The sequence below is a fragment of the Gracilinanus agilis genome, chromosome 4, assembly GCF_016433145.1.
Source record: "Gracilinanus agilis isolate LMUSP501 chromosome 4, AgileGrace, whole genome shotgun sequence".
Taxonomy (NCBI): Eukaryota; Metazoa; Chordata; class Mammalia; order Didelphimorphia; family Didelphidae; genus Gracilinanus; species Gracilinanus agilis.
The window spans coordinates 490,980,479-491,006,696 of record NC_058133.1 but is presented as its reverse complement, the minus strand read 5'-3'; the positions used below and the strand labels follow the sequence as shown (position 1 = coordinate 491,006,696).

The 26,218-nt window shown below is 41.4% G+C and overlaps 1 protein-coding gene across 1 annotated transcript in view; it reads left to right on the top strand.

The window, feature by feature from the left end:
• Positions 1-26,218, top strand: part of SMG6 (SMG6 nonsense mediated mRNA decay factor) — a 191,253-nt gene that overhangs the window by 5,588 nt on the left and 159,447 nt on the right. Inside the window, exons 4-11 of the mRNA XM_044675604.1 lie at positions 1,491-1,536; positions 3,236-4,985; positions 5,348-5,540; positions 5,946-6,056; positions 6,733-6,839; positions 7,061-7,139; positions 11,628-11,738; positions 12,006-12,218. Coding sequence (XP_044531539.1) covers positions 1,491-1,536; positions 3,236-4,985; positions 5,348-5,540; positions 5,946-6,056; positions 6,733-6,839; positions 7,061-7,139; positions 11,628-11,738; positions 12,006-12,218 — 2,610 coding nt within the window. The remainder of the gene's footprint in view (positions 1-1,490; positions 1,537-3,235; positions 4,986-5,347; positions 5,541-5,945; positions 6,057-6,732; positions 6,840-7,060; positions 7,140-11,627; positions 11,739-12,005; positions 12,219-26,218) is intronic.

Genomic DNA, 26,218 nt, shown 5'->3' with positions numbered 1-26,218 from the left:
CTTCTTCCCCCATCTTTTTTTTCTTCTCCTTTCCTCTCCTTACCCCCAAGGGCATATGCCCCCCAAGTCTTACCTCTTGTCTCCCTCCCATCTTATCTCTTCTTCCCCCCTTCTCTTTGCCCCTAAGGTCCTATTCTTCCTCCCTCACTTTTATTCTCTCCACCCAAGTGCTGTTCCTTCTCTTACCTTTCCTTTTTCCTGAGGGTCCCACCTCTTCTCCCTCTACCCCCTTCTTCTTGTGCCCTCACCCCCTCAAGTCCATCTTCTTGTCATCTCTTCTGCTTCTGAAAGAAAAAATTAGAGAAATTAGAGGGAGGCATGGCAACCTACGCCTGCCTCCTCACTTCTTTAGCTTTTTTACAGAGAGCAAATGGGTCCTACCTGAGGGCTTGGCTTCAGTGTCACCTGGAGCAAGATGCCACTCCTTTCCTGGGTGGTGTAGGTAGTCTGGCTGGCCCACCTGGTCTGCAGGCTTCTGGGCTGCCACTTCTGTGCCTGAAAACCCAGTAGTGTCAACCTCTCCTTGGGGGCTGGAGGTGGCTTCTGGACCTTTTCAGTTGAACTAGTTAATTTGTTAGTTAATGTGTTATGTACAAGGCAGGCCCTTGTAGAGACAAGCAGAGGCTACTACAAGGATTCCTACTTTTCAGGGAGGGGCCTGTTATGTTTTATTAGGAAACAGATTAATGTAAACAGAGGAGTCAATATGCCAACAGGAAGGAAAGGGCACTCGCTACCAGGCAAGAGGGGCAATGACACTTGGCAGGGAGCTGAGGAGGCCTGAGAGAGAGAGAGAGGGCTTTCTGGGCAGATAAAGGAGCTTTTAACTTAGGACCATTTAGATTGGAAAGTGCCTGAAGTAGTAGTAGTAGTGTGCAGTGAGTCTGGACAGTCTGGACAGATACTGGAGCCAGATTGTGTGGGGCTTTAAATAATTATTAAGAAGTTTTTTGTTTTTTTTGTTTTTTTACCAGGGGTAATTGGGAGCCAGTGAAACTTCTTCTGGAGGGGAGGGGTGATATGGTCAGATCTGTGCTTTTGAAGCTTATTTTGGTAGTTTTATGGAGGTTGAAAGGAGGAGAGGAGGAAGACCAGAAGCAGAGTAGTTAGGAGGCTATGGCAGTAGTCATGGGAGAGGTGAGGGAGGACCCGAAGGGGGTGAGGGGCAGCTCTGAAAAAAAAGAAGGGATCAGATGTGGGAGATGGAGAGCAACATTAATAATAACACTTGGCAAACTGATTGGGTAAGGGAAGGAGGTAGATTGAAGCATTGAGAATAACTATGAATTTGTAAATCTGGATGGTGGTAGTGGCATCCTCAGCAGAAACAGACAACTTTGGAAAAGGAGGTGAGTTCAGGGGGGGAATATGATAAGTTCTGCTTTGGGAAGGTTGACAGGTTGTGAGATACTGTGGGTTATCCAGTGGGACTTGAGCACAGGAGAAAATTGAGACCTGGTTGTATAGATTTGGGTGTCATCTGCTTTCAGATGGTATTTGAACCTGTGGAAGCCTGTGAAACCAGGAAGAAAGAGGGTAGAGGAAGGAAAGGGCCTAGGACAGACTTCAAGTCCCTCGTGGTTGGGGAGTGGCATATGGACAATAATCCCTCCAATGAGACTCTGAAGGAGTGATCAGACACGGAAGAGGAGGCTTGAAGGAGGATATTGTCATGAAAGCCTAGGGAAGAGAGTGTGCTCTGGAGGAGGGCCTGCATGTATTGAGGAAGGGCTTGGGGGGTTTGAGTAATAAACAAAGATGGAGTAAAAAAAGGCTGTGAAATTGGGCTTTTGTTGCTTCTTGACTTGTCTGCATCTCTGCTTTGCAATCTGAGTAGTGGAAATATTCTTCTATCCTTCTTTGTGATGAACTGTGGGGATTGTTCTTGAGATTTGATTTAATCGCCTTCTATATTGGTTACCACAGCCCCATTCTGTAATTCTTTCTATTCTTGTGTCTCCTGGCAGCAAAAATAGCTTTTCCTAGTTTTGTTATGGTTGAAAGGTTAATCAGCAATTGGTAATTGGACTAAAAGCAGAGACTAACTTTGGAACTGCTTATTTCAATCCCTGCATTGTTGAGGTTAAATGTTTATAGAACAGCTCTGGGTATTTCCATAGCACCTCTCTTTTCAGTACTGTATTAACACTCACACCTTCATACTACATTTCCCATAAACATGGTTAATCATTGCTTGCAGGTAGTGAACTTTCCCTTTCATAGAGAGGGAAAATGGGTACTTCCAAGGACTTAGTGTCTTACTATGGATATACTTTAGTGAGTGGGTGGAGCCTGAGAGATGATCCCAAGAGTTGTGACTCCCTCCTATCTGAACTAGTCCCCATTTTTATTTTTACATTTTTTTGCACATGCCAGTTTGTTGTTCAGAGAGCATGTCACAATCCTTCTATAATCTTCCAGGGAAAGCTCCCTTGCAGAACCTTTTCCTTCTTACATTCCATCGTCGTGGCAGCAGCTGGTCTCAGCGTTCTAATGATGGGGGCCTGAGCACTATTTCCTTGGAATGGCTTTGCTGGCTGCTGTCAGGGAGTTGGTGAGCATGAGTGGAGTTGAAGAATGTGAGAGGAACTGCTTCCTTTTTGCTCCAACGGGAGGTGTGTGCTTGGTACCCTCCACTTTTTCCCTCAAGTTGGGGATTACTCTAGCTATGCCATTGGTCTACAGGTTTAGAGACTGTGGGTTTAAGAGATGGCTCCCTAGAGGAGTTTGTGTGGCCTTTGGATTGCTACATGCATATCTTGTTTTCTCTTCCAGATTATTTTTTGGTAAAAACCTATCCCACAATACTTGTGGTGTTTAACCACACCCAAGAGGCAAAGAGAGAAGGTCCTGAGATAACTCAAGGGGTTCTGTAGATAGAGAATATAGGTAATGGGAATCATCAGAGAACTTTTGGTTGGTTTAGGGTCCAAGAGAGCCAAATGAGAGTTCTGTTAATTCCAGAGAAGAGAGTTTTCTTTTTTTCCTAGTCATAAGTGTAGGTAGCCCCAACACAGCTAGTTTCTTTTCCTTGCCAGATGCTGAGCTCATATGTAAACCCAAAATTTTAGCTCTTGTTTTGTTTCCATTTCAAAACACCTTCTGCTCCAGGGGCCTCTGGGGACCTTTCCTTCCCTGCTTGCCAATATGAGCATTTGGGTGTGTAATCTTGCCCTGCTTTTTGGTTACATAATCATAGTGACTCTCTCTTTCTCTCACTCCCCTCCCCTTACAGAAAACATGAAGGAGTTGAAGGAGCCCAGGCAGCGTAAAGATAACAGGCGCCCAGATCTGGAAATCTATAAGCCTGGTCTTTCCCGACTGAGGAACAAACCCAAAGTCAAGGAGCCTTCAGGTAGTGAAGAATTCAGGGATGAAATTGCCAATGACAGAGACACCTCTGCTCTGGAAAATGGTACACAGGTCATTAAAGATCTCTGCAAGGTGACTGACAGCCAACAGCAAAATGGCCCTGCAGATACAGAAAGGAAAGAACCCTTCCAGGGACAGGAATCTTTTCCTAAAACCTCCGGACAAGATGATCGGGGTCTCAGAATTATTAAGAGAACAAAGAAACCTGATTTACAGATCTATCAACCTGGAAGACGCTTACAGACTATTGCTAGAGACCTGGCTGGCCGAGTAGAAGAGGCCGAGGTTCTCAGTCAGGTAGAGCAGCTCAGAGTTGAGGACAATGAGCCTGAAAAGGACCCAAGGAAAGATGGTGCCAAGGCCAAGTCCACCAGAGATGAGGCCGACAAGAACCAGAGGGCCATCAGGGGAGACAGGGGGAAGAGGACTGAAAAGGGGGAAGGGACAAAGAAAGTCAGCGACGATGGGCTCCAGGGCAAGCCCGGCTCAGCCAAGCGCTACTCACGGTCCGACAAGCGTAGGAATCGTTATCGCACTTGTAGCACCAGCTCGGCGGGGAGCAATAACAGTGCCGAGGGGACGGGGCTGGCTGATGGTGGAGGGCGGCGCCGTCGTCAGGATCGGGCCAAGGAGAGGCCTCGTCTCAAGAAGCAGGTGTCTATGTCTTCCACTGACTCCCTGGATGAAGATAGAATGGATGAACCTGACCGCCTGGGGCCCCGGAGGAGCTCGGAGAGGAGGAAGCCTTTGGACAGAAGTTGGGCTTGTCATGGGGAGGGTGAGCGGAGAAGCGAAGGGAAGGAGAACAGAGGTGGCCTTCGAGTCACCTTTGATGCAGAGACCATGAACAAAGATGTGCCCATGGCAAGACTAAGTAAGGACGATATGGAGAGAGCCAAAGCTGAGCAGGGTTCAGGCAGCATGAACAGGGCTCCTGAAAAGCAGGAGTCCAAAACAAACCAGGAACTGCGGGGCCGTGGCCGTGGCATTCTGATCTTGCCTGCCCACACAGCACTCTCAGTCAGTACGACGGGATCACCAGAATCCACCCTTTTGGGATCAAAGCTTCTCTTTGGAGCCGGCGGTAAGGGGTCCCGGAGTCGGGGCCGGGGAGGCACGTCCCGGCGGCTGTGGGACCCGAACAATCCTGACCAGAAACCTGCTCTCAAGAGCCAGACCCCTCAGCTTCACTTCCTGGATACTGATGACGAAGTCAGCCCCACTTCTTGGGGGGACTCCCGCCAGGCTCAGGCATCTTACTACAAGTTCCAAAACTCTGATAACCCTTACTATTATCCCAGGACACCGGGCCCTGGACCTCAGTATCCCTACACAGGCTATGGCCCACTGCAGTATCCCTTAGGCCCTACAAATGGCGTGTATCCTGGGGCTTTCTACTCTGGCTACCCTGCTCCATCTGGGCAGTATGTCTGTGGGCCTCTCCCTGCCAGCTCCTTGAGTACGGAAGAGATGGAGCAGCAGGTGAGGGACCTGCAGCATCAAGAACTCCATCGGCTTCTTCGGGTGGCTGACAACCAGGAGTTGCAGCTCAGCAACCTGCTCTCCAGAGACCGGATCAGCCCTGAGGGCTTGGAGAAGATGACCCAGCTCAGGTATGTGGTGGCAGGTTGGTCCTGGGAAGGTCATCCAGGAGAGAACCGCAGAGGATGCGTATAGTAGAAACAAAGACAAGTGGCTGCATTCTCCCTACCTCCTGCCCCTCTTTGAGAATGTGTCTTTGAGTGCTTGTGGCCTCCTAAAATGGAAAAGGGAAGGGGTTCCAAGTTGCTTGGGAAGGTGCTGCTTTTGGCTTGTGGTGGGGAGCTTATGGTAGCTGCTAAGCCAGTGAAAATTCCCAGCTCCTGCAGACTCGTCTTTGAAGGAACCTGAGGTCTGGGTTCGGGGTTTTGAGGGGGTTGTGTGTGAGTAGAAAAATTGAGTCTTTCTGGTGATCGTTTCTGATATATTGTTCTAGAGCGGAGCTGGTACAACTTTATGAGCGTTGTCTCTTATTGGACATCGAGTTCTCTGATCACCAGAATGTGGACCAGATCCTGTGGAAGAGTGCTTTCTACCAGGTCATTGAGAAGTTCAGACAGCTGCTTAAGGATCCAAATGCTGAGAACCCAGAGCAGATTCGGAACAGGCTGCTGGAACTCCTGGACGAGGTGAGCCCTCTGCTGCAAGGGCATGTGCCAGCATTCTGGTGCCTTGAAGGTGGCACAGAAACCACTAGATTAGGGTTCTTTCCATGGACTTGGATTGGCCTAATCTTGCACTGGGTTTTTTTGAGGTTCTTCTTGATGAGCATGCTGAATATGAAAGATTGCTTCATAATTCAGCTTGGCTGGGGACCTCCTCATTTCCTAATTCTTTACTGAATCTTTTTCATGATGAAGCTTACAATGTGTAACAATCTTGGTCTTTCAGCTGACACTCTGGGAATACTGGCAGAGAAGCAGAACTTTACATCTCTTGCCTTAATTTCTCTCTCTTGGGTCTTTGTGGGGATGATAAAACTTGAGGCATTTCCCCATCCTGTCACAGCTTCTTCATATCTCTTGTCTCCTCAGGGCACTGTCTTCTTTGATAGTCTGCTTCAGAAACTGCAGGTTACATACCAGTTTAAGCTGGAGGACTACATGGATGGTTTGGCCATTCGCAGCAAACCATTAAGGAAAATGGTAAGATGATTCTCCTTCTCTGTATTGCCTTAATTGCTTGCCAGTTTACTTTTTGTTAGAATGGGTATTTCTCATGGCTATCATTGAGCCAGGGAGGCCTGGCCTTAGTGTTAGAGGAGGTAAAGATGATAACTCTAGTGAGAGAAGAGCATGTGTAGGCTATATAAAAGAGTGGCAGCATGGGGCAGTGGTGAAAATGCTGGTTCTCACAGTATAGAAGACCTGCGTTTAAGGCCTGCCTCAGACCTGTGCTGGCTTCTGTGATCCTGGGCACTAAGACCATAAGTGGCAGGGTAGCTGCTGGTCTACATAGGTAGAAGGAACTGAAAAAGAAGGTCCTTGCAGCCATGAAATCACAGCTCCAGTCCCATCCCATGTAAGACTATGGGACTATTAACAAGTTGGCTGGGCTCTGTCAGAAGTTTTCTTTTAGGGGTCTTTGCCAAAGTCATTCAGCCCACTTTCCTAGAATAAGAACCTAGACCTCATCTCCTTGCTGCTTCTTCTATCCCTTTTTCCCTTCAGTATTATTTATAAAACCATCATATAAGTAAAGTGAGTTTATTGCTTCACGGGTTGTTCAGGGTCCTCAGGTATCTTACTGGCATCTTTATTCTGCTGTTACTCATATAGTTCACTTATTTTCTCCAAATGTTTGCTGCCTGTTTACTTGAAGGTGAAGTATGCCTTAATCAGTGCCCAGCGGTGTATGATTTGCCAAGGAGACATTTCCAGGTACCGGGAACAAGCCAATGACACAACAAACTATGGGAAAGCACGAAGGTACTTGATTTCCTTTGTTCCTCCTCATTCTTCAAGTCAAGGCCTGATATGAGAAATGGGCAGAAGCCTGTACTAGCGTCCCACTTGGGCTGTCCCACATACTCTAGGGAGACTCTCCTACCACTTTATTGGTCTTTAGTGCTTCACTGCAAGCTCCTAGCTTGGTTGGGTGAAGAGCCCAGTTTGAGCTGACATGGGTTCTTGTCCCTTTTCCATTTCAGCTGGTACTTGAAGGCTCAGCACATTGCTCCCAAGAATGGCCGTCCTTATAATCAGTTGGCGTTGTTAGCGGTGTATACGGTAAGCAGGACTGTGTTCGGAGGGGAGGGCAGCCTGGCGGGCCACAGGAGGTAAAGTTGCAAATTGAGAATATTAGTTTGAGCTTGGGACATCCACTGGGCTTATGCTGGGCCAAGCCAGCAGCACTGACAGTGTCCACTTTTCCTTGCCACGTCTCTCCTTGTCCTTCTTCTCCTGAAACTTCTGTGGCCGTCATCAATTCAGAGGTGACGTCCGAAGGGTTAAGGAAGAGCAAGTGAAGAAACGAGAGTGGTGATTTCGAATCGTCTCAGTGGCAGTGATGACCTTCCCAGCCCAGAGCAGGGTGTAACTAGAGGGTGTTCATAATTAGTGTAGTTCAGAAATGCCCAGGCACTGCGGAATCTCTTTTCTTGTGTTTCTCTGCTGATTGTCCTTTCTGCCCACCCATGGATGAGTTTCTTTCTTGCCTACCTTCCTCCTTTCCTGCCTTCTCTTCTTTTGTGTGTGAGACCTTTTCCAGGTCTCTCAAAAAGATACTCAGCCCTTTGAAATAAAGTGTGTCTGCCCTCATGGCACAGTGACTCTCTAGAAAAAAGTTTCCTGTCCTTCACCCACATGAACTTAGTAGACCAGGTGAGTCTTTTGCTCATTTTGTTTTACCAGACCTGCCATTTACTTTCATTCCCATTCAAGTGTTTATTCAAAACCCATTATGTATCTGGCATTGTTGTAAGGATTGTAGGAGATACTTAGTAACTCAAGGCAGTCCCCCCGTCCCTTGGCTGTATGCTAGTTCACTTGGTGATTTCATCAACTCCCATGTTTTCAGTTATGGATGGCTCCAAGGCTCTGTAGCCAGTCCTGGGCTTTCCAGAGCTGCAGTTGTGGAGTACTCTCTGCCTCTTGGACATCTCCCGCTCCCATCTCCCATAGGCATCTCAGATTCACCATGGACAAAAACAGAACTCAGCTTCTTTTTCTTGAAACTTTCCCTTCTGTTGAATTCCTCCCAGGTCCTGCTGACACTGCCTTCTCACTTCCTCTTATTCCATGTAGCCACTTGGGTGCCAGGACTTCTTTTGACCTTCCCCACACCTCTTGTGTACGGCCCTTTCTTTCTACTCAAGTAGCCACAACCCAAATTCAAAATATCATCACTTCATGCCTGGACTACTGCCACAATAATCTTCTCACTGGTCTTCCTGCCCACTTTTCTCCCCACACTAACTGATCAGCTGCTGTGGTGCTGTGGTAGGTTTTTTGTCTCCCTTAAATTATTTTGTTTTATTTTTCTCTTTTTCCAACCCCCCCCCCCCAAAAAAAAAAAAGAAAGAAAAAGAAAACCCTCCTCAGAAATATGCCAAGTTAAGCAAAACAAATATCACATGTGTATTCTTCTACATCCGGAATCCGTCACCTTTCTTTAAGAAGGCAAGTGGCAGGTTTTATCATCAGGCCTTTGATCAGTTGGTCATTGCATTTTTAAAGTCTTTAAAAAGTCTTTACATTGTTTTTGCTATTGCATACATTTTTCTCCTGGTTCAACTCATTTTTCTCTGCCTCAGTTCATATAGTATTTCTCAGGTTTTTCTGAAACCTTCACTATCATTTCTTAATGGCACATTGGTATTCTGTCACATTCATTTATTATAATTTGGTCAGACATTTCCCCATTGATGGTTACCCTCTCTGTTTTCTAATTCTTTGCCCCCACAAAGAGAATTGCTATGAATATCTCTACAACTATGGACCCTTTTCCTCTTTGATTACTTTGAAATACAACTAATATCTGTATTGAGTGACTTTTGGGGCATAAATCCAAATTGCTTTCCAGATGACTGTATCAATTCACAGCCCTACCTGTTGAGTATTATTATGCCTTTTTTCCCCAAAACTCTCCAACATTAATCGTTTTCATCTCTTGTCTTCTCTGCCAATCTGATGATTGTAGAACTTCACAGAGTTCCTTTAATTTGCTTTTCACTAGTTTTTAGTGATTTGGAGCATTTTTTTCATATGGCTCAGTCATTACTACTTTTGACCTAATTAAAAGTCACTGTTGTAGTTTCTTCACTTACTCCCTGGGGGATCAGAAAGGCTACCTTTTTACCTATCCATTGAACAATGGCTTGTATTTTTTATGCCTGGGTATCAATTCTTTGTCTATTTTGGAGATGAGTCTTTTATTAGAGAAACTTACTGAAAATACATTTTCTCCCTTAACTATTGCCCTGATCATTTTAGCTACAATGGTTTTATTTGTATAAAAATGTTTTCATTTTATATAATTAAAATTTGCCCTTTTATCTTCTCTGTCCCTTGTTTGGTCGAGTCAGGGTGGTTAAAAAAGAAATTTAAGTCAGACAATGCCACCCCTCTGTACGCTGAGCTCCAATGGCTCTCTTTCATATCTAGGAGCAAATATCAACTCTTGTTGGCATTTATAACCTGGTCCCTTCCTCCCCTTGGGCTTCTTGGCCTTGATTCTGCCCACACATTCTCCCATTCAGCTGCATTTGGCCTCCTCAAACATAACCCTCCATCTTCCATCTCCAGACCCTTGCACTGGTTGTCCCCCATGTCTGGAACACTTTGCCCCATCACCTCCACTTCTGGATTTTCCTGGCTTCCTCCAACATTTAGATCAAGTCCCACCTTTTGTAAGAGGCCTTTCCTCAAGCCCTTCCAGTGGCTAGTACCTTCCCCTCTCAGATTACCTTCCATTTACTCTGTAAATATCTTCTTTATACCTACTTCTTTATATGTTAAACTCCTTAAAGTCAGGAATTACGTTTGCTTTTCTTTATTTGTTCTTTCCTCCCCCCAAAACCCTTACTTTCTAGCTTAATAATAACTTTTTTAAATATAATTTTTATTTTTTAAAATATTTTTCCAATGTTATATAATTCTTGTTCTCTCCCTCCCTTCATTCCTCCCCTCTCCTGGAACTGATAAGCAATTCCACTGGGTTATACATGTATTATCACTCATAACCTATTTCCATATTATTTATTTTTGTAATAGAGCGATCTTTTAAAACCAAAACCCCAAATCATATACCCATATAAACAAGTGATAAATCATATGTTTTCTTCTGGATTTCTTCTCCAACTGTTCTTCTCTAGATGTTGATAGCATTCTTTCTTACAGAATTGTCCTGGATCACTGCATTGCTGCTGTTAGTAACAGAGCCAATCACATTTGATCATCCCACAGTGTTTCAATACAATGTCTTCCTGGTTCTGTTCATTTCACTCTGCATCAGTTCATGGAGGCCTTTCCAGTTCTTATAGAAATCAAGCAGTTCATCATTCCTCATAGCACAATAGTATTCCATCACCATCATATACCACAATTTATTTAGCCATTCCCCAATTGAGGGACAACCCCCCCATTTTCTAATTTTTTGCCACCACCTAAAGCACAGCTATAAATATTTTTGTACAAATAGGTCCATCCCCATTTAAAAAAATTTCTTTGGGGTATAGAACTATTGGTGGTATTGTTGGATCAAAGAGCATGCATTCTTTTAAAGCCCTTTGGGGGCATCATTTCAAACTGCCTTCCAGAATGATTGGATCAGTTCACAACTCTACCAGCAATGTATTCATGTCTCAATTTTGCCACATCCCCTCCAACATTTATTATTTATTTTCCTTTGCGGCCATATTGGCCAATCTACTTGGTATGAAAGGGTACCTCAGAGATGTTTTGATTTCCTTTTCTCTAATAAGGAGGGATTTAAAATGTTTTTTCATATGATTATTGATAGTTTTGATTTCTTCATCAGAAAACGGTCTATTCATATCCCTTGACTCTTAGTAATAACTCTTAAGACCAATGGGCAAGAGCTAAGCAAATAGGATTAAGTGACTTGTCCAGGGTCACATAGGTAGGAAGTATATGAGGCCACATTTGACCCCAGGACCAACTCAAAGGCATGGCACCACATCTACTGTGTCACTTAGTTGCCCCTTTGCCTTTCTTTGTGACTCTAGTACTTAGCCCGGTGACTGGCATAGAGTAAATGTTTAATTAATGTTTTTAGACTAAAAAATAAAAATAGCCTCTGCCCTCCATTAGCTTTACAGTCTAGTTGGTAATATAAAACACATTTATACATCAGAGGTATTTAAAGTACTACACAATGATAGAAGTACAAAAATGAGTTAAGAGGAGGGAGAAATCAGCATGGGCTGGAGACTTTTCGAAGTTTAGAGAAAGTTGAGGTTAGAAGAATGGGTAATGTTGGGATAGTGAAGACAAGGGTATGGAAGTCTAGATGGTTGTAAAGGCAGGAGTCAGGAATGAGTGGGGATGGTTCAGAAGGCCAAGGAAATCCTGGACTTATTCTTTTCCTTTTCTCTTAGTTCTTGCTGGATGGTGAACTATGCCCTATTGGAATAGTCTAATTATTCCTTTTGAGAGTTTTAGGAAGGCCTGGAAAGCTGACAGGGATTCTCTCAGCCAGATTGCCTCAGGCTGGACTTTGGGAGGAACCTGAGAATGTCGGGTTTGTTTTGACAGAGGAGGAAGCTCGATGCTGTGTACTATTACATGCGCAGTTTAGCTGCCAGCAACCCTATCCTTACAGCGAAGGAGAGCCTCATGAGCTTGTTTGAAGAGACCAAGCGAAAGGTGAGTGGGGGCAAAGAGGAGGGCCCCGCCAGTGCTTGGGAGGAGTGGAAGCAGGCCTGATAAAGAGTGATTTGCTGCTTCAGGGTCTCCTGGGGCCATTAGACCAGCTCTGCCACAATGGCCAGTGCAGAGGATTAGTAGCTTTGGAGGGACCACGCGGATGGAACCCTTTGCCATCTTGCTCCTGGGGGCTGCCTTACCTTACCTCCTCCCCCTGTAGCTAGGCCCCGGTGGAGTCTGAGTGTGTGTATGTGTGTGCATGTGCAGGCTGAGCAGATGGAGAAAAAGCAGCAAGAGGAGCTGGAGCTAAGTCCTAACCGATGGAGGAAAGGCAGGAGATCCACTTTCCGGCATGTTGCTGATGACACGACCCGCCTGGAGATTTGGATCCACCCCTCCCACTCCCGATCTTCCCAGGGCACCGAGTCGGGGAAGGACTCCGAGCAGGAGAATGGCCTCGGCAGCCTGAGCCCCAGCGATGTGAGTATCTCAGCCGACCTCTCAGCCTGTGGTCCTTGTCCAGTATCTCCGTATACTCCACACTGTATGGTGGACTTGTGAGCTGGCCTCTGGGCTGCCTTTCCTCACCTCTGGGCTCTCCTCTCTCACCACTGGGTGGCACTGTATGACCTCAGAAGGAGGCCAGCTCCTGTTATCTCCATTTGGATACACTGACCAGGGGAAGAAATATTTTTGTCACCATAGATTAGTCTGTGGAAATGGTGGGTTTACACATTCGCATCGAGAATCTTGCTGTATTGTCTCCCTAAGACGGAGGCAGGAGCAGTTTGAAGATAGCTAAACGAGCTTTCCTTCAGCCTCCTCAGGATCTTCTCCTCTGTATGAGGCTGGAGATTAGACTCTATCCTACATAAGGTGTCATCTGTTACTTTGGGGAAATAATTGTCCAAGCAGAAGCGTTTTTCTCATAGCTCACCCTCTTCCTGGGACTTTTTTTCTTTCTTATTTGGAAACATCCCTTGAATTTTATATTCCTTTTCCTACTTCCTTTTTGGTCTTCAGTAGCTACTTCTCTGTATAATTTTGAAAATAATTATCAATGATGGGCAAATCTTTAAACTTGATTTGTGCCCCTGGGATTAATTGGACAATGCATCCAATTGTAGCAACGCTTTGTTGTGTTTGCCCTTGTTCATTCTCTTTCAACCTGTTTGAATCTCCTTTAGTGGTGCTCATTGGTCTGAGTGCCACTTTTGTCAGTGAGTATCACTTTATCCTGGGTGATTCTAGTCCATGTTCTTCCTCACATTCCCTACAGAGAATCTCCCAATGTGCCATTGGCCACTGCTCTCTCAAGCGTTTGACCAGTTGTGAATTTGAGTGCTCCACATGGGCTTCTGTCCATTTCTGCTGTACTCTTGCTCCAGGACTGGCCCATTCCAATTCCTAGTGTACATGTCCTGGGTTCTATTCCTCATTCCACTTCTTGTCTGTAGAGTGCATCTTTCCTATGTCCTTTAGATCATTCACAGTTTTGATTCTTTGGAGATGGTGGTGCTCCATGATTTGAAATTATACAATACCCATAGGATACAGTTATGCTCTAAAGAGTAGATTTTTTGAATTAGGGAGTAGCTTGGAATTATTGAAAGCATGGTACAATCTCCCAAATGCAAGAGTACTCATTCAATTCTCCATTTTGTTAGTTTGTTTCTTTTTTTTAAACCCTTGCCTTCCTTCTCAGAATCGATACTGTGTATTGGTTCCAAAGCAGAAAAGTGGTAAGGGTTAGGCTATGGGGGCTAAGTGACTTGCCCAGGGTCACACAGCTAGGAAGTATCTGAGGCCAAATTTGAACCTAGGACCTCCTGTCTCTAGGCCTGGCTCTCTATCCACTGAGCCATGTAGCTATCCTCATATCTTTTATTATTTTATACGACTGTGGAAGCAGCGCCCTGAGACTTGTAAAGAAACCTCCAGCAGAGGATCAAGCAAGAGGGCCCACCAGGGGGCTTGACCTTGGAAAAAACCAGAATTTTTGAGTGGCTTTAAATCATGTTAAAGAGACTGGGAAAGTCAAGAGCTTGTTGCAATGACATATAAACAAGTATCTGATTTTATCATTTATAGGGAATTTTTTTTCCTATTTCAATTGCCATTTTCCATGGCATTGGCAAAGAAATCCCAAAAAATTGACAAGCCAGTCTCCCTGGTTTATACTTTGCTCAATATTCATATTCAGTATTATTTCTGGTTCATTGATTGCAGAACCTTATGTTGTCTTAATATACATAAGAGATTGCTTGTTGCAGGAGATCCTGTAAGTCACTATTTGGTCAAATATTTTTTGTCATCAGTAAACAAAACACACTCATGGCTTTGGACTTTTCAGTCTAGCTGTTTTGAAACCTTGCCTTTTCTCTTTTCATAGTTTAATTCAGGATATTCTCAATGTGGAGATAATTCTCAAAGATTTTATAAAGTCAAGAGAGTAGGTATATGGATTGATGGTTGTCTTCTCTATTACCTTTAAGGAAAATAACTGGCATCCTCTTACCAATATTTTATAATAACTACTGATGTTTTCTATCTTTTTTGTTATGAAGATACTTTATTTTACCAATTATATATAATAACAAATTTCCACATCAGTTTTTTGAAGTTAATATGATCCAAATTGTCTTTCTCCTCCTTCTTAGAGCTGGCAAGCACTTTGATATAGGTTATGACATGTATTATTATCATGCAAAACAGTTTTATATTCGTTTTTGTAGGTAAATAATCATATAAAACAAAAACCCCAAAATAAAAATCCAGATAAAGTAAAGTGAAAAATCATATGCTTTGATCTGCTTTCCAACTCCAATGGTTCTTTTTCTGGAGGTGGATAGCATTCTTTTTATAAGTCCCTCAGAATTATAATAGTCTGTCATTTTTTTAACAATAATATGATGCCTAATTCTCCTCCTCCCTATTTTTGGGGTATCTTTCTGTCTCTGAGGTACCTTAAGGGAGAATCAAAGTAACATCACATTTTAGTGAACAGACAATCAAACATGCCTCTTTCCTCTTGGCAGGGAGGTAGGGGATTATGAATTGATCATTGGATCATGGTTTTGTTTTGTTTTTATTACAAAGGAAAGTTCATCTCTGGGGAAAAAAAGCTGGGGGGAAGGCATATTTGGAAATGACAGTGACCTAATAACAAAAACATAATAAAACAAACATAAATATTTTAAGAAGCAGGAAAAAAATGTGTTCTATCCAGCATGGAAATCTTCTATATTTGATTTAGCTGCTGTTGTTCAATCATTCAGTCATGGCCAACTCTTCATGAGCCAGGCCTTTCTGTCCTCCATTATCTCCCAAAGTCTATCCAAGTTCACATTCCTTGTTTCCATGGCACTATTTCCCTCTTATCCTCTACCATCCCCCTTTTGTTTTGCTTTAGTCTTTCTCAACATTAGGGTCTTTTCTAATGAGTCCTGTCTTCTTATTTTGTGGCCAAAGTATTAAACCTTCAGCTTCAGTATTGATGTTTCAGTGAATAGTCTGAATTAGTTTCTTTGAACATTGACTGATTTGATCTCCTTGCTGTCCAAGAGATTCTTAAAAGTCTTCTTCCACACCATGATTTGAAAGTATTGATTCTGTGGTGCTCTGTGCTAGCTTTCCCTATGGTCCAACTCTTACAGCCAAACATTGCTACTGGAAAAACCATACCTTTAAAAGAGTATACAAGCCTTTGTTGGCAAGGTGATGTCTCTGTTTTCTGCTATGTTGGCCAGTTTTGCCATAGTTTTCCTTTCAAGGAAGAAATGTCTTTTAATTTCATATTTGTAGTTTCCATCTGCAATGATCTTTAATCCCAAGAATATAAAACCTGACAGTGCTTCATTTCTCCCTCTATTTAAGTAGGCATTTATGGGACCAGTTGCCAAGATCTTAGTGTTTTTGTTTTTGTTTAGGTTGAGCTTCAAGATAGGTTTTACTCTTTTTTTGACACTCTTCAAGAGGCTTCTTAATTTTTCTCTTTCTACCAGCCGAGTGGTTTTTGTCTGCATATCTGATGAGATTGTTGATATTTCTTGTGGCAGCCTTAATTCTGGCTTTTGATTTATCCAGCCTGGTATTTCACATAATGTACTCTGTGTATAAGTTAAATGAATTGAAGCAACATACAGCCTTGTCATATTCCTTTTCCAATCTTAAACCAATCAGTTGTTCCATGTTTCATTCTAACTGTTGCTTTTTGGTTGGATTAGAAGTTCCTCAGGATAAAAGTAAGATGATCTGGTACTCCCTTATTTTAGAGGGCTTGCCACATTTTGTTGCAGGCCTCACAGTCAAAAGCTCTAGTGTTGTCAATGAAGCAGAGTAGACTTTTTTCTGTAACTTCCTTGCTTTCTCCATAATCCATTAGATGTTGGCAATTTGGTCTCTAGTTCTTCTGCTTCTTCAACAATCATCCTGTACTTCTGGTAATCCTTGGTTCACATATAGCTGAAGTTTAGCTTGCAGAATCTTAAGCACAACTTTGCTGGCATGTGGAATGAGCCAGTTCAGTAATTTGAACATTCTTTGGCCTTGCCCTTCTTTAGGATCAACATGAAAACGGATCTTTTCCAATCTAGTGGCCACTGTTGAATTTTACAAATTTGCTTCCTTATTGAGTTCAGCACTTAAATAAACAGTATCTTTCTTCTAGGATTTTAAATAGCTCAGCTGGAACTCCATCATTTCCACTAGCCTTACTGTTAGCATCCTTCCTGTGGCCCACTTGACTTCATTCTCCGGGATGTCTGGCTCTAGATTAGTAACCTCACCCTCTTGGTGATGTTCTTATATAGTTCTTCAGTGTATTCTTGCCAGCTCTTAATCTCTTCTACTTCTGTTAAGTCCCCTACCTTTTTTGTCTTTTAACATATCAAATGTTCCCTTGATATCTCTAATTTTCTTGAAAAGATCTCTTATCTCCCATTCTATTGTTTTCTTCTATTTCTTTGCCATTTTCTGAAATTCTGCATTCATTTTGGTATAGAGTTCCCTTTCTCCTTTCCCTTTTACTTTCCTTCTTTCTTCAGTTATTTGTAAAGCCTTATCAGACAGTCATTTAACTTTCTTGTTCTTCATTTTCTTTGGGACATTTTTTGCTGCTGCCTCCTGCACAATATTTAAAACTTCCATCTATAGTTCTTCAGGTGCTCTATCTGCCAGATCTAATTCCTTCAATCTAGTCATCACTTCCACTTCATTTTCCTTAGCCTTTTATTTAGGGCCATACCTATATGGTCTGGTGTCTGAAGCTCATGATTTGAGCCTAATCTACTCCAAGTCTTGTTTTAACTGACTATATAGCTTCTACACTTTTGGCTGCAAAGCAGATAATCAATGTGATTTTGATAATGTGCAACTAGTAATGTCCATGTGTATGTAGAGTTGCCTTTTGAAACTATTGAAAGAGTTTGCTATGACCATTGAGTTATCTTGTCAGAACTCTGTTAGTCTCTGCTGTACTTCATTTTGCACATCTCCTATTTGACCACTGTGGTTCCTCCCATAGTTCATGGATCTTGCACCATTTATATTCCATTCCACAAATTCCAGGTTCCTATGCAATATTGATCCTTACAGCACTGAACTTTCCTTTCATCACCAATAATATCCACATCTAAGCTTCCTTTGCCTTTGGGTCCAGTTCCTTTATTGTTACTAGAGTTGCTTGCAATTGTCCTCTGCTCTTCCCCAGTATCATATTGGTCACCTTCCAACCTGAGGGGCTTATCTTCCTGTTTTATCTTTTATCATTTTAAAACTGGCTATGAACTTTTCTTGGCAAAGCCATTGGGGGTGGTTTTTCCATTTGTTCTCCAGTAAATCACCTTTTTTTTTTTCCCAAAACTCTCCCTTCTGACCTGTCTGTCTTAGGTAACCCTGCTTGACATAGCTCTTAGTTTCATTGATCTACACAAATCCTTTTGCCACAAGGCAGTGTGATTCAGGAAGGGTTGGTTTAGCTACTTTATATATATTTTTAAAATGCATTTTATATGTTAAAGCATTATAAATACTTTTATGTATTCTTTTAGTTTAGCTACATTAAAGCTTACTGGTTTGGCCTAGCTATGATTTCTATTTATTTGTTTGTTTGTTTGTTTAAAAGCCTTAACTTCTGTGTATTGGCTCTTAGGTGGAAGAGTGGTAAGGGTAGGCAATGGGGGTCAAGTGACTTGCCCAGGGTCACACAGCTGGGAAGTGTCTGAGGCCGGATTTGAACCTAGGACCTCCCATCTCTAGGCCTGACTCTCAATCCACTGAGCTACCCAGCTGCCCCACCTAGCTACGATTTCTGACTTCTTTTTAGACTCATAGATTTAGTACTGGAAGAAGGCACCTCATCCAGCCCAACCCTTGATTTTACAGATGAGGAAGCTAAAGGTCCAAGAGAGTTTAAATGATTGTGTCCAAGGCCTCACAGAGACTTAAGTAGAGAGCTGGAACTTGAACCCTCTGCCTTGAGGTCTTGTCTGCTTTCTCAAATGCAGTAGTCCCATTGTCAATGATTATGACACTAGATCATTAGAGAAATAGGGACAAATCTATTTGGTATTACATCCATTTGTTCTTTTCCCCTTTTATCTTGGAATTAATCTGGCAGAATTGAATCTAACGTCAAGCTTTCTGCAAATTCACTTTCTCTTTCATTGTATGCCAGTAGTTTGTGACATTAATCTTCTGCTTACATTTTCCAATAGTATTTTACCCTTGAGTTTTAAATTTTTTATTATTTTATTTTTTCCTGTTACATGTGAAAGCAATTAAAAAAAATTTTTTTTTTAATTTTTTCCATGGTTACATGATTCTTGCTGTCTCCCTCCCCTCTTCCCTCCCCCTTCCCAGAGTTGACAAGCAATTTCACTGGGTTATACATATATTATCATTCACATCTTATTTCCATATTATTCATTTTTGTAATAGAGTTATCTTTTAAAACCAAAACCCCAAATCATATATCCATATAAACAAGTGATAAATCATATGTTTTCTTCTAGATTTCTACTCCTACAGTTCTTTCTCTAGTTGTGGATAGCATTCTTTCTCATAAGTCCTTCAGAGATATTTTGGATAATTGTATTACTGAGAATAACTAAGTCATTCATAGCTGATCAGCTACATTTGAGTTTTTAACTCCATGAACAGGTGTTGCTTATGACTACCATATTTCTCATTTGAAGAAATAAAATATTGGCCTTATAAAATAAAGTGAAGCTCTCTTGCCTACCTCCTTGGGGTGATTTCTATACAACTAATCTTTTATAGAAATTGGTAATAATTAAGTTCAGTGACTTGACATTTTTCCATCTCCAATTTTTGGCACTATTTGCTTTTTTAAATAACTGTACTTGAAGCTGTTATAATTAATTGTATACTTTGTCTATTTCTTATCTTTATCCTTACTTCTAACTTGTTGATTTGAGCTTTTGTCTTTACTAGTCAGTTATCTGACTACACACCAACAGCTCATTTAGACACTATTCCCTAGCAGTAACCAGTCATTTGTTATTAAGATAAAGTTATTTTGAGGTGATATTGTTTATTGCTTGTTTATGCCTGGTAGTTTTTCTTTATAGTATTCATGATTATATAGATTCGAGGCATCTGAATAACATATAGGATTTTGTTCTCTTTTTTTTTTTTAAACCAAATCTGATTTTCCAATATTTATTTTGCCATCCTCACCTGTGTTTGCCTTTGCATTGAGTATCATAGGAGCTCACTGGAGGCTCAGTGAATAGAGAGTGCTGGGCTTGGAGTCAGGAAGACCTGAGTTCAAATCCAGTCTTAAGACAGTAGCTGGATATCTTTGGACAAGTAACTTAACTCCGTTTGCCTTAGTTTCTTCATTTCTAAAATAAGCTGGAAAAGGAGATGGCAAACTACACTGTCTTTCATAAGAAAACTCACAGAGTCACAAAGAGTCAGATATGACTGAACTGATTCAGCAACAACAAGGCTCATAGATAAAGAGTTGAAATAGACCTAAGAGAAGTCATCCAGTCTAGCTCCATCATTTTATAGAGCAGTCAGTAAATGAGCATTTATTATTTATAACTGTTATCTTCTATTTTCTTTATTACTCTGTATTAATATTCTATATTAGGGTCCCTTCCTTCCTATAACCCCACCAATTATTTCTGTCTTACCATCTTTGCCATTATGGATGGATATTAGAACATTATCATCTGTTTTCATTTGTAGCAAAGAATAGAGATTTTGATATGTTTTAGTTCCCGCCGTAATATTCCTATTTAGACATTGGACAAAACATTTTACATTTAGAGATTCAATAACTAAATTAATGTTCCTAGACCAAAAAAATCTATGATTCCTTGAACACTCTGCTTCCTCTCATTGCAAAATTTTTTTCTCTTTAATATTCATTCTTTTCAAAATTTGGGTTCCCAGTTTTCTCTGTTCCTCCAGCCTTCCCCCAATCATTGAGAAAGCAAGCAATATGGTATCAATTATACATGTGGAATCATGCAAAACTTATTTCCAATTAGTCAAGTATAATAAAGTGGGAAAAATACTCCTCATTTTGCCCTCAAAGTCATCAGTTCTCTCTCCGAAGGTGTATAACCTTGTAGCCAAGTCTTCCATGGTTGATCATCATTACAGTATTGCTGTTATTTATTATGTACAATGTTTTCCTGGTTTTGCTCACGCCACTTTGCATCAGTCTTCCCAGGTTTTTCTGAGACCACCTTACTCATCATTTCTTATAGCACAGTAGTTTTCCATCATAATCACATACCATAACTTGTCCAGCCATTCCCCAATTGATCCACATTCCCCTAATTTCCAATTATTTGCCACCACAAAGAGAACTGCTATGAGTAGAAAGATAGATAGGTCTATTCTCCCTTTTCTGTGATCTCTTCCTTTTGCTGGGCCAGAGGGTAGGGACAGCTTTATACTGCCCCTTTTCTATTGTTGCTTCATCATTGTCACTTGCAGAAGCTAAAAGAGGCCATCCAACGCTGAAGAAGGCCATTTTATATTTACATATTTTTTGTTTTACTAGTCGACATGGCCAAAATCTTGATCACCTAGTGACCAGTCTACTGTGGTGAGCCTCTTCATATTTATTTAGCTAGATGGTCCTCAGATAGCAGGCTGTCTATTTTGGGGGGATCTCTGTTTGAATCCTTTCAATGTGGGAGAACTTTGTTCTACCAAGAACTTGTTCTTTGCTGGCAACTCTTAAATTTATTTGAAGAAGAACAGATAAATTGTCCATGGTATTAGTCTTTGACAGTGGTACTTGGGCATGTTATTAGAAGCCCATGGTATGTAACTTAGAAGCTTGAGAGGTTAACTGTATGCCTTCTACCATGAGAGTTGATCTTCATAATCTGTTAAGGATGTTTCTATTTATTTAAACTTCTTTTGAAATTTCTCTTTTCAGCTTGTACTATGTCTTAGAATAACACCCTCAGTGGGAAAACCTTTTTTATTTGTTTAAATGACATCCTCCAAAGTGTGCCCCCTGTTATGGCCATGCCCTTAGCAGTCACCTATTTAAGACATAGTTTACTTCCTTGCAGTCTTGATCTCAATAGAAAAGATGTGTCTTTCTGTACTGTTAGTTTAATTCTTTTGATTTCTCTGTTTATGTCCAAGGGCAGTTTTCCTTAGACTGTTAGGAGAACATGGCTTCATATGGGCTTTGGGAAGATGCATATCAAAAGCACAGATAAATGGGAAAACAGCAGGAAAACTGCCTTAGGTATTAACCAACATTGATTAGTAAAGAAATTCATTTATTTGCCTTGTGGAGTCCTGCATTTTAGTCTAGAGAGGGTTTTAGATAGACATATTTCTTCCAGTCTCGGAGGGATCGGCAACTTTCCCTACAAGTGTTACAAGCCCTTAAAAACTACTCAGGTTGGAATAGCTAGGTAGCTCAGTAGATAGAGCTCCCAAGCTGGAGTTAGGAGTACCTGGCTTCAAATCTGGCCTCAGATCTTTCTGGTTGTGTGACCTTGGGCAAGTCATTTTGCCCCTGTTGCCTAGCCTTTGTCACTCTTCTGTCTTTTTTTTAAAATTTTTTAATTTAATTTAAATTTTTGATTTGAAATTTTTTATTTAATTAATTGATTTAGAATATTTTTCCATGGTTACATGATTCATGTTCTTTCCCTTCCCTCCTCCCACCCCCCTCCAGTAGCCAATGAGCAGTTCCATTGGGTTTTACATGTGCCATTGATCAAGACCTAGTTCCATATTATTGATAGTTGCACTAGGTTGATCATTTAGTATCTTTATCCCCAATCATATCCCCATTGAACCATGTGATCAAGCAGTTGTTTTTCTTCTGTGTTTCTGCTCCCACAATTTTTTCTTTGGATGGGGATAGCCTTCTTTTTCATAAGTCCCTCAGAATTGTTCTGGGTCATTGCATTGCTGCTAGTAGAGAAGTCCATTACATTTGATTGTGCCACAGTGTATCTGGCTCTGTGTACAATGTTCTCCTGGTTCTACTCCTTTCACTCTGCATCACTTCCTGGAGGTCTTTCCAGCTCACATGGAATTCCTCCAGTTCTTTATTCCTTTGAGCACAGTAGTATTCCATCACCAGCATATACCACAATTTGTTCAGCCATTCCCCAATCGAAGGGCATATCCTCATTTTCCAATTTTTTGCCACCACAAAGAACGCGGCTATAAGTATTTTTGTACAAGTCTTTTCCCTTATTATCTCTTTAGGGTACAAACCCAGCAGTGGTATGGCTGGTTTAAAGGGCAGGCAGTCTTTTAAAACCCTTTGGGCATAGTTCCAAATTGCCATCCAAAATGGTTGGACCAATTCACAACTCCACCAGCAGTGTATTAGTGTCCCAATTTTGCCACATCCCCTCCAATATTTATTACTTTCCTTTGCTGTCATTTTGGCCAATCTGCTAGGTGTGAGGTGGTACTTCAGAGTTGTTTTGATTTGCATTTCTCTAATTATAAGAGATTTAGAACACTTTTCATGTGCTTATTGATAGTTTTGATTTCTTTATCTGAAAATTGCCTATTCATGTCCCTTGCCCATTTATCAATCAGGGAATGGCTTGATTTTTTTGTACAATTGATTTTAGCTCCTTATAAATTTGTGTAATTAAACCTTTGTCGGAGGTTTTTGTTATAAAGATTTTTCCCCAATTTGTTGCTTCCCTTCTAATTTTGATTACATTGGTTTTGTTTGTACAGAACTTTTTAAATTTGATGTAGTCAAAATTATTTATTTTACATTTTGTAATATTTTGTAACTCTTACTTGGCCTTAAAATCTTTCCTTTCCCATAGATCTGACAGGTATACTATTCTATGTTCACCTAATTTACTTATAGTTTCCTTCTTTATAATTCAAGTCCTTCACCCATTCTGAGTTTATCTTGGTTGTAGGGTGTGAGATGTTGACCTAAACCTAATCTCTACCATAATGTTTTCCAATTTTCCCATCAGTTTTTGTCAAATAGTGGATTTTTGTCCCAAAAGATAGTATCTTTGGGTTTATCATACACTTGCTTGCTGAGGTCATTTACCCCAAGTCAGTTCCACTGATCTTCCCTTCTTTCTCTTAGCCAGTACCATGTGGTTTTTTTTTTTTTTTTTTTTAACCCTTGTACTTCGGTGTATTGTCTCATAGGTAGAAGATTGGTAAGGGTGGGCAATGGGGGTCAAGTGACTTGCCCAGGGTCACACAACTGGGAAGTGGCTGAGGCCGGGCCCGAACCCAGGACCTCCTGTCTTTAGGCCTGGCTCTCACTCAACTGAGCTACCCAGCTGCCCCGTACCATGTGGTTTTGATGACTGCTGCTTTAGAGTACAGTTTAAGACACTGTCTTAAGAGTTGTTATTGAACACAGAAGAAAAACAACTGCCTGATCACATGGGTGGATGGGGATATAACTGGGGATATTAACTCAAAATGAACCCCCTAATGCAAATATCAATAATATGGAAATTGGTCTTTACACATGTAAAACCCAGTGGAATTGTGTGTGGGCTATGGGAGGATGTGGGAGGAGGGGAGGGATAGAACATGGAGAAATGTTATAAGTTAATAAATTTAATACAGATTTTTTAAAAAGATGTTAAAAAAAGAGTTGTTACTAAAATAGAAAAGTAAGGGTTTAAAAAAATACTCATGTTTTCATTCAAACTCTTTTTCACAAGTTGGGCAACTCCAAACAAGTAGCACCATAGTACCTCCCTACAATTTTCTTACTCCAGATGCATTTAGCTGCTTTAGCCCCTCTTCCAGATTCAATAGAGGTGGTGAAAAGGACAAGTATTTGTGAGAAAGATAGAGTTGACCATAATGGCAGTCCAAGAGGGATTGTGGGTTCCTTTACTAACCTGGTTCTCAGATGGCATTTCATTTGCTGGGGAGATAAGTGAACCAGAAAAGAGGGTACAAACTGTTCTTAGATGTCTGGCTGCTAGTTATCAGCTAGCACTCTTGTTCTGCACACTATTGTTTTTTAATTATTCTTTGAATAACCCTTTGGATCTGGGATGGCTTTTTATTTCTATGTATTTTGTATGTAACACTGTGACTTGAGGAGCTTTTAAATAAGGAAAATCTAATTGTATAACTAGAAATTTAACTGAGAGTTAGGAAATTTTGTTTCATGCTCTTTCTACCTTGTGGCTCACACCTGGATCTGCTAATCTTTTCTAATATTGGTTATAATCTTTTCTCTTAGTTTTGATTCACTGGTCCCTGAAGGGCAGTTGGAATATCTCTTGTTCTCCATTACCACTTCCACTTTGCCTTTGCTGCCATCATAGTTAGTTAGCATTTCTATAGCCCTTTAAAGTTCACAAAACACTTTATATATGCTATCTCATTTTATCCTCATAATAACCCTGAGGGTAGGGGATGAGGGGAAAGATGCTATTATTATCCCCATTTTATAGATGGGGAAACTAAGCCTGAGAAATTAGGTCACTTGCCTATGATCACATAGCTAGCCAATGTCAGAGGCAAGGTTTGAACTGGGGAACCACACAGCTCTTCCTGACTTTTCTTTACTGGCACAGAGCTCCGTCCTCTGTGACCTGCAGCCTGTGACTCAATAATCTCTTCTGCTTTGAGCTTTTCTAGCTGAATATTATCCAGATCCTGGTGGTTGCCTACCACCCAGATACCTTCCTCCTCTCTCCTATCCCCAAAGGATATTTTTCCTCCTTTCTCAATGAATTTCAGTGTCGGATCACAGTGCTCCTTTTGAACCCTAACCATTGCCCTTATATTAAGGACTTCAGCTTGCATGATGATGTTCTATCAAATATATTTTAACTTTCCACTTCCTCACTTTAGTCAACCCCCAGGACCAACCTACTCCAGCACAGCTACACCCAGGGATGGTTATACTCTTGATCTTGCTATCACCCAAAGGTATTCCTCTTTCATGATCAGAGTCTTTGAAATTCCTTTATATTATCAGAATCTCCTATTCCCTTTCTCCTTAAACTTATTCTTAAGGATCCTCTTTGTCTTTACCATTACCTCCAACCTTTCCACCCCTTAGGGCTTCACTAGACAATTACCTTTGTTCTGACTACCCTCTATTTGTTTTACAGTCTCAAGGCTTTAGGGAAATCAGTTCCCCTCTATCCCATCCTTTGTGCTTAGATCCCTTCCTATGGCCACTTGAGCCTTTACAAACCCAGACTCATTTTATAGCTCCCACTGTCTGCTTTCTATACTCTTGTTCATGTATTGCGAAACAAGAGTTGGGTGAAATCATGCAGCTCTACTAGCTAGATCCACGATGAATTTGTTTTCTTTGATCTCATTTGGGACCTTCATTGCAGTAAGGCAATCTGTTTCATCCTCCTTAATTGTTTCTCTTTTATGGTCACCACTATAGATTTCTAAACTCTCTTTTTTCTCTTAACCTGCCCTTATCCTTTCATATCAAGATCGGTTTTAATACTTTTCCAAGAAAATTGAGGTCATTCTCCTCCCCTTGAGCCTGTTCTTCCTTTTTTTTTTTTTTTTTTTTTTTAAACTCTTATTTCTGTCTTGGAATCAATACCATGTAAGAGCTGTTTAAAGACTAGGCAAGGGGGTTAAGTGACTTGCCCATCACAGCTAGGAAGTGTCTGAGGCCAAATTTGAACCCAGGACTTCCTGTCTCTGGGCCTGGCTCTCATTCCACTGAGCCACCCAGCTGCCCCCTCTTCTTCCTTTTTTCACCAGGCCCTCTTTCTCATCTCATAACCCCATGATATCATTTTCTATTATTTCCATCCTTATTGTGGTCTCTGATGAAGGGATGACTCCTTTCCTTCTTATCTTCTCTAGTAGCTTGACCTCCACCCCCATCATCTCCTTCTAATCTTAATTTCTCCCTGTCTATTGGGTCCATCCCTTGTAGTCTACAAACAAATCGAAGTCTTCTTCCCCCATCCTTAAAAACCCCTGGCTAGATCCTACCATTCCTGCTAGATAAGGTT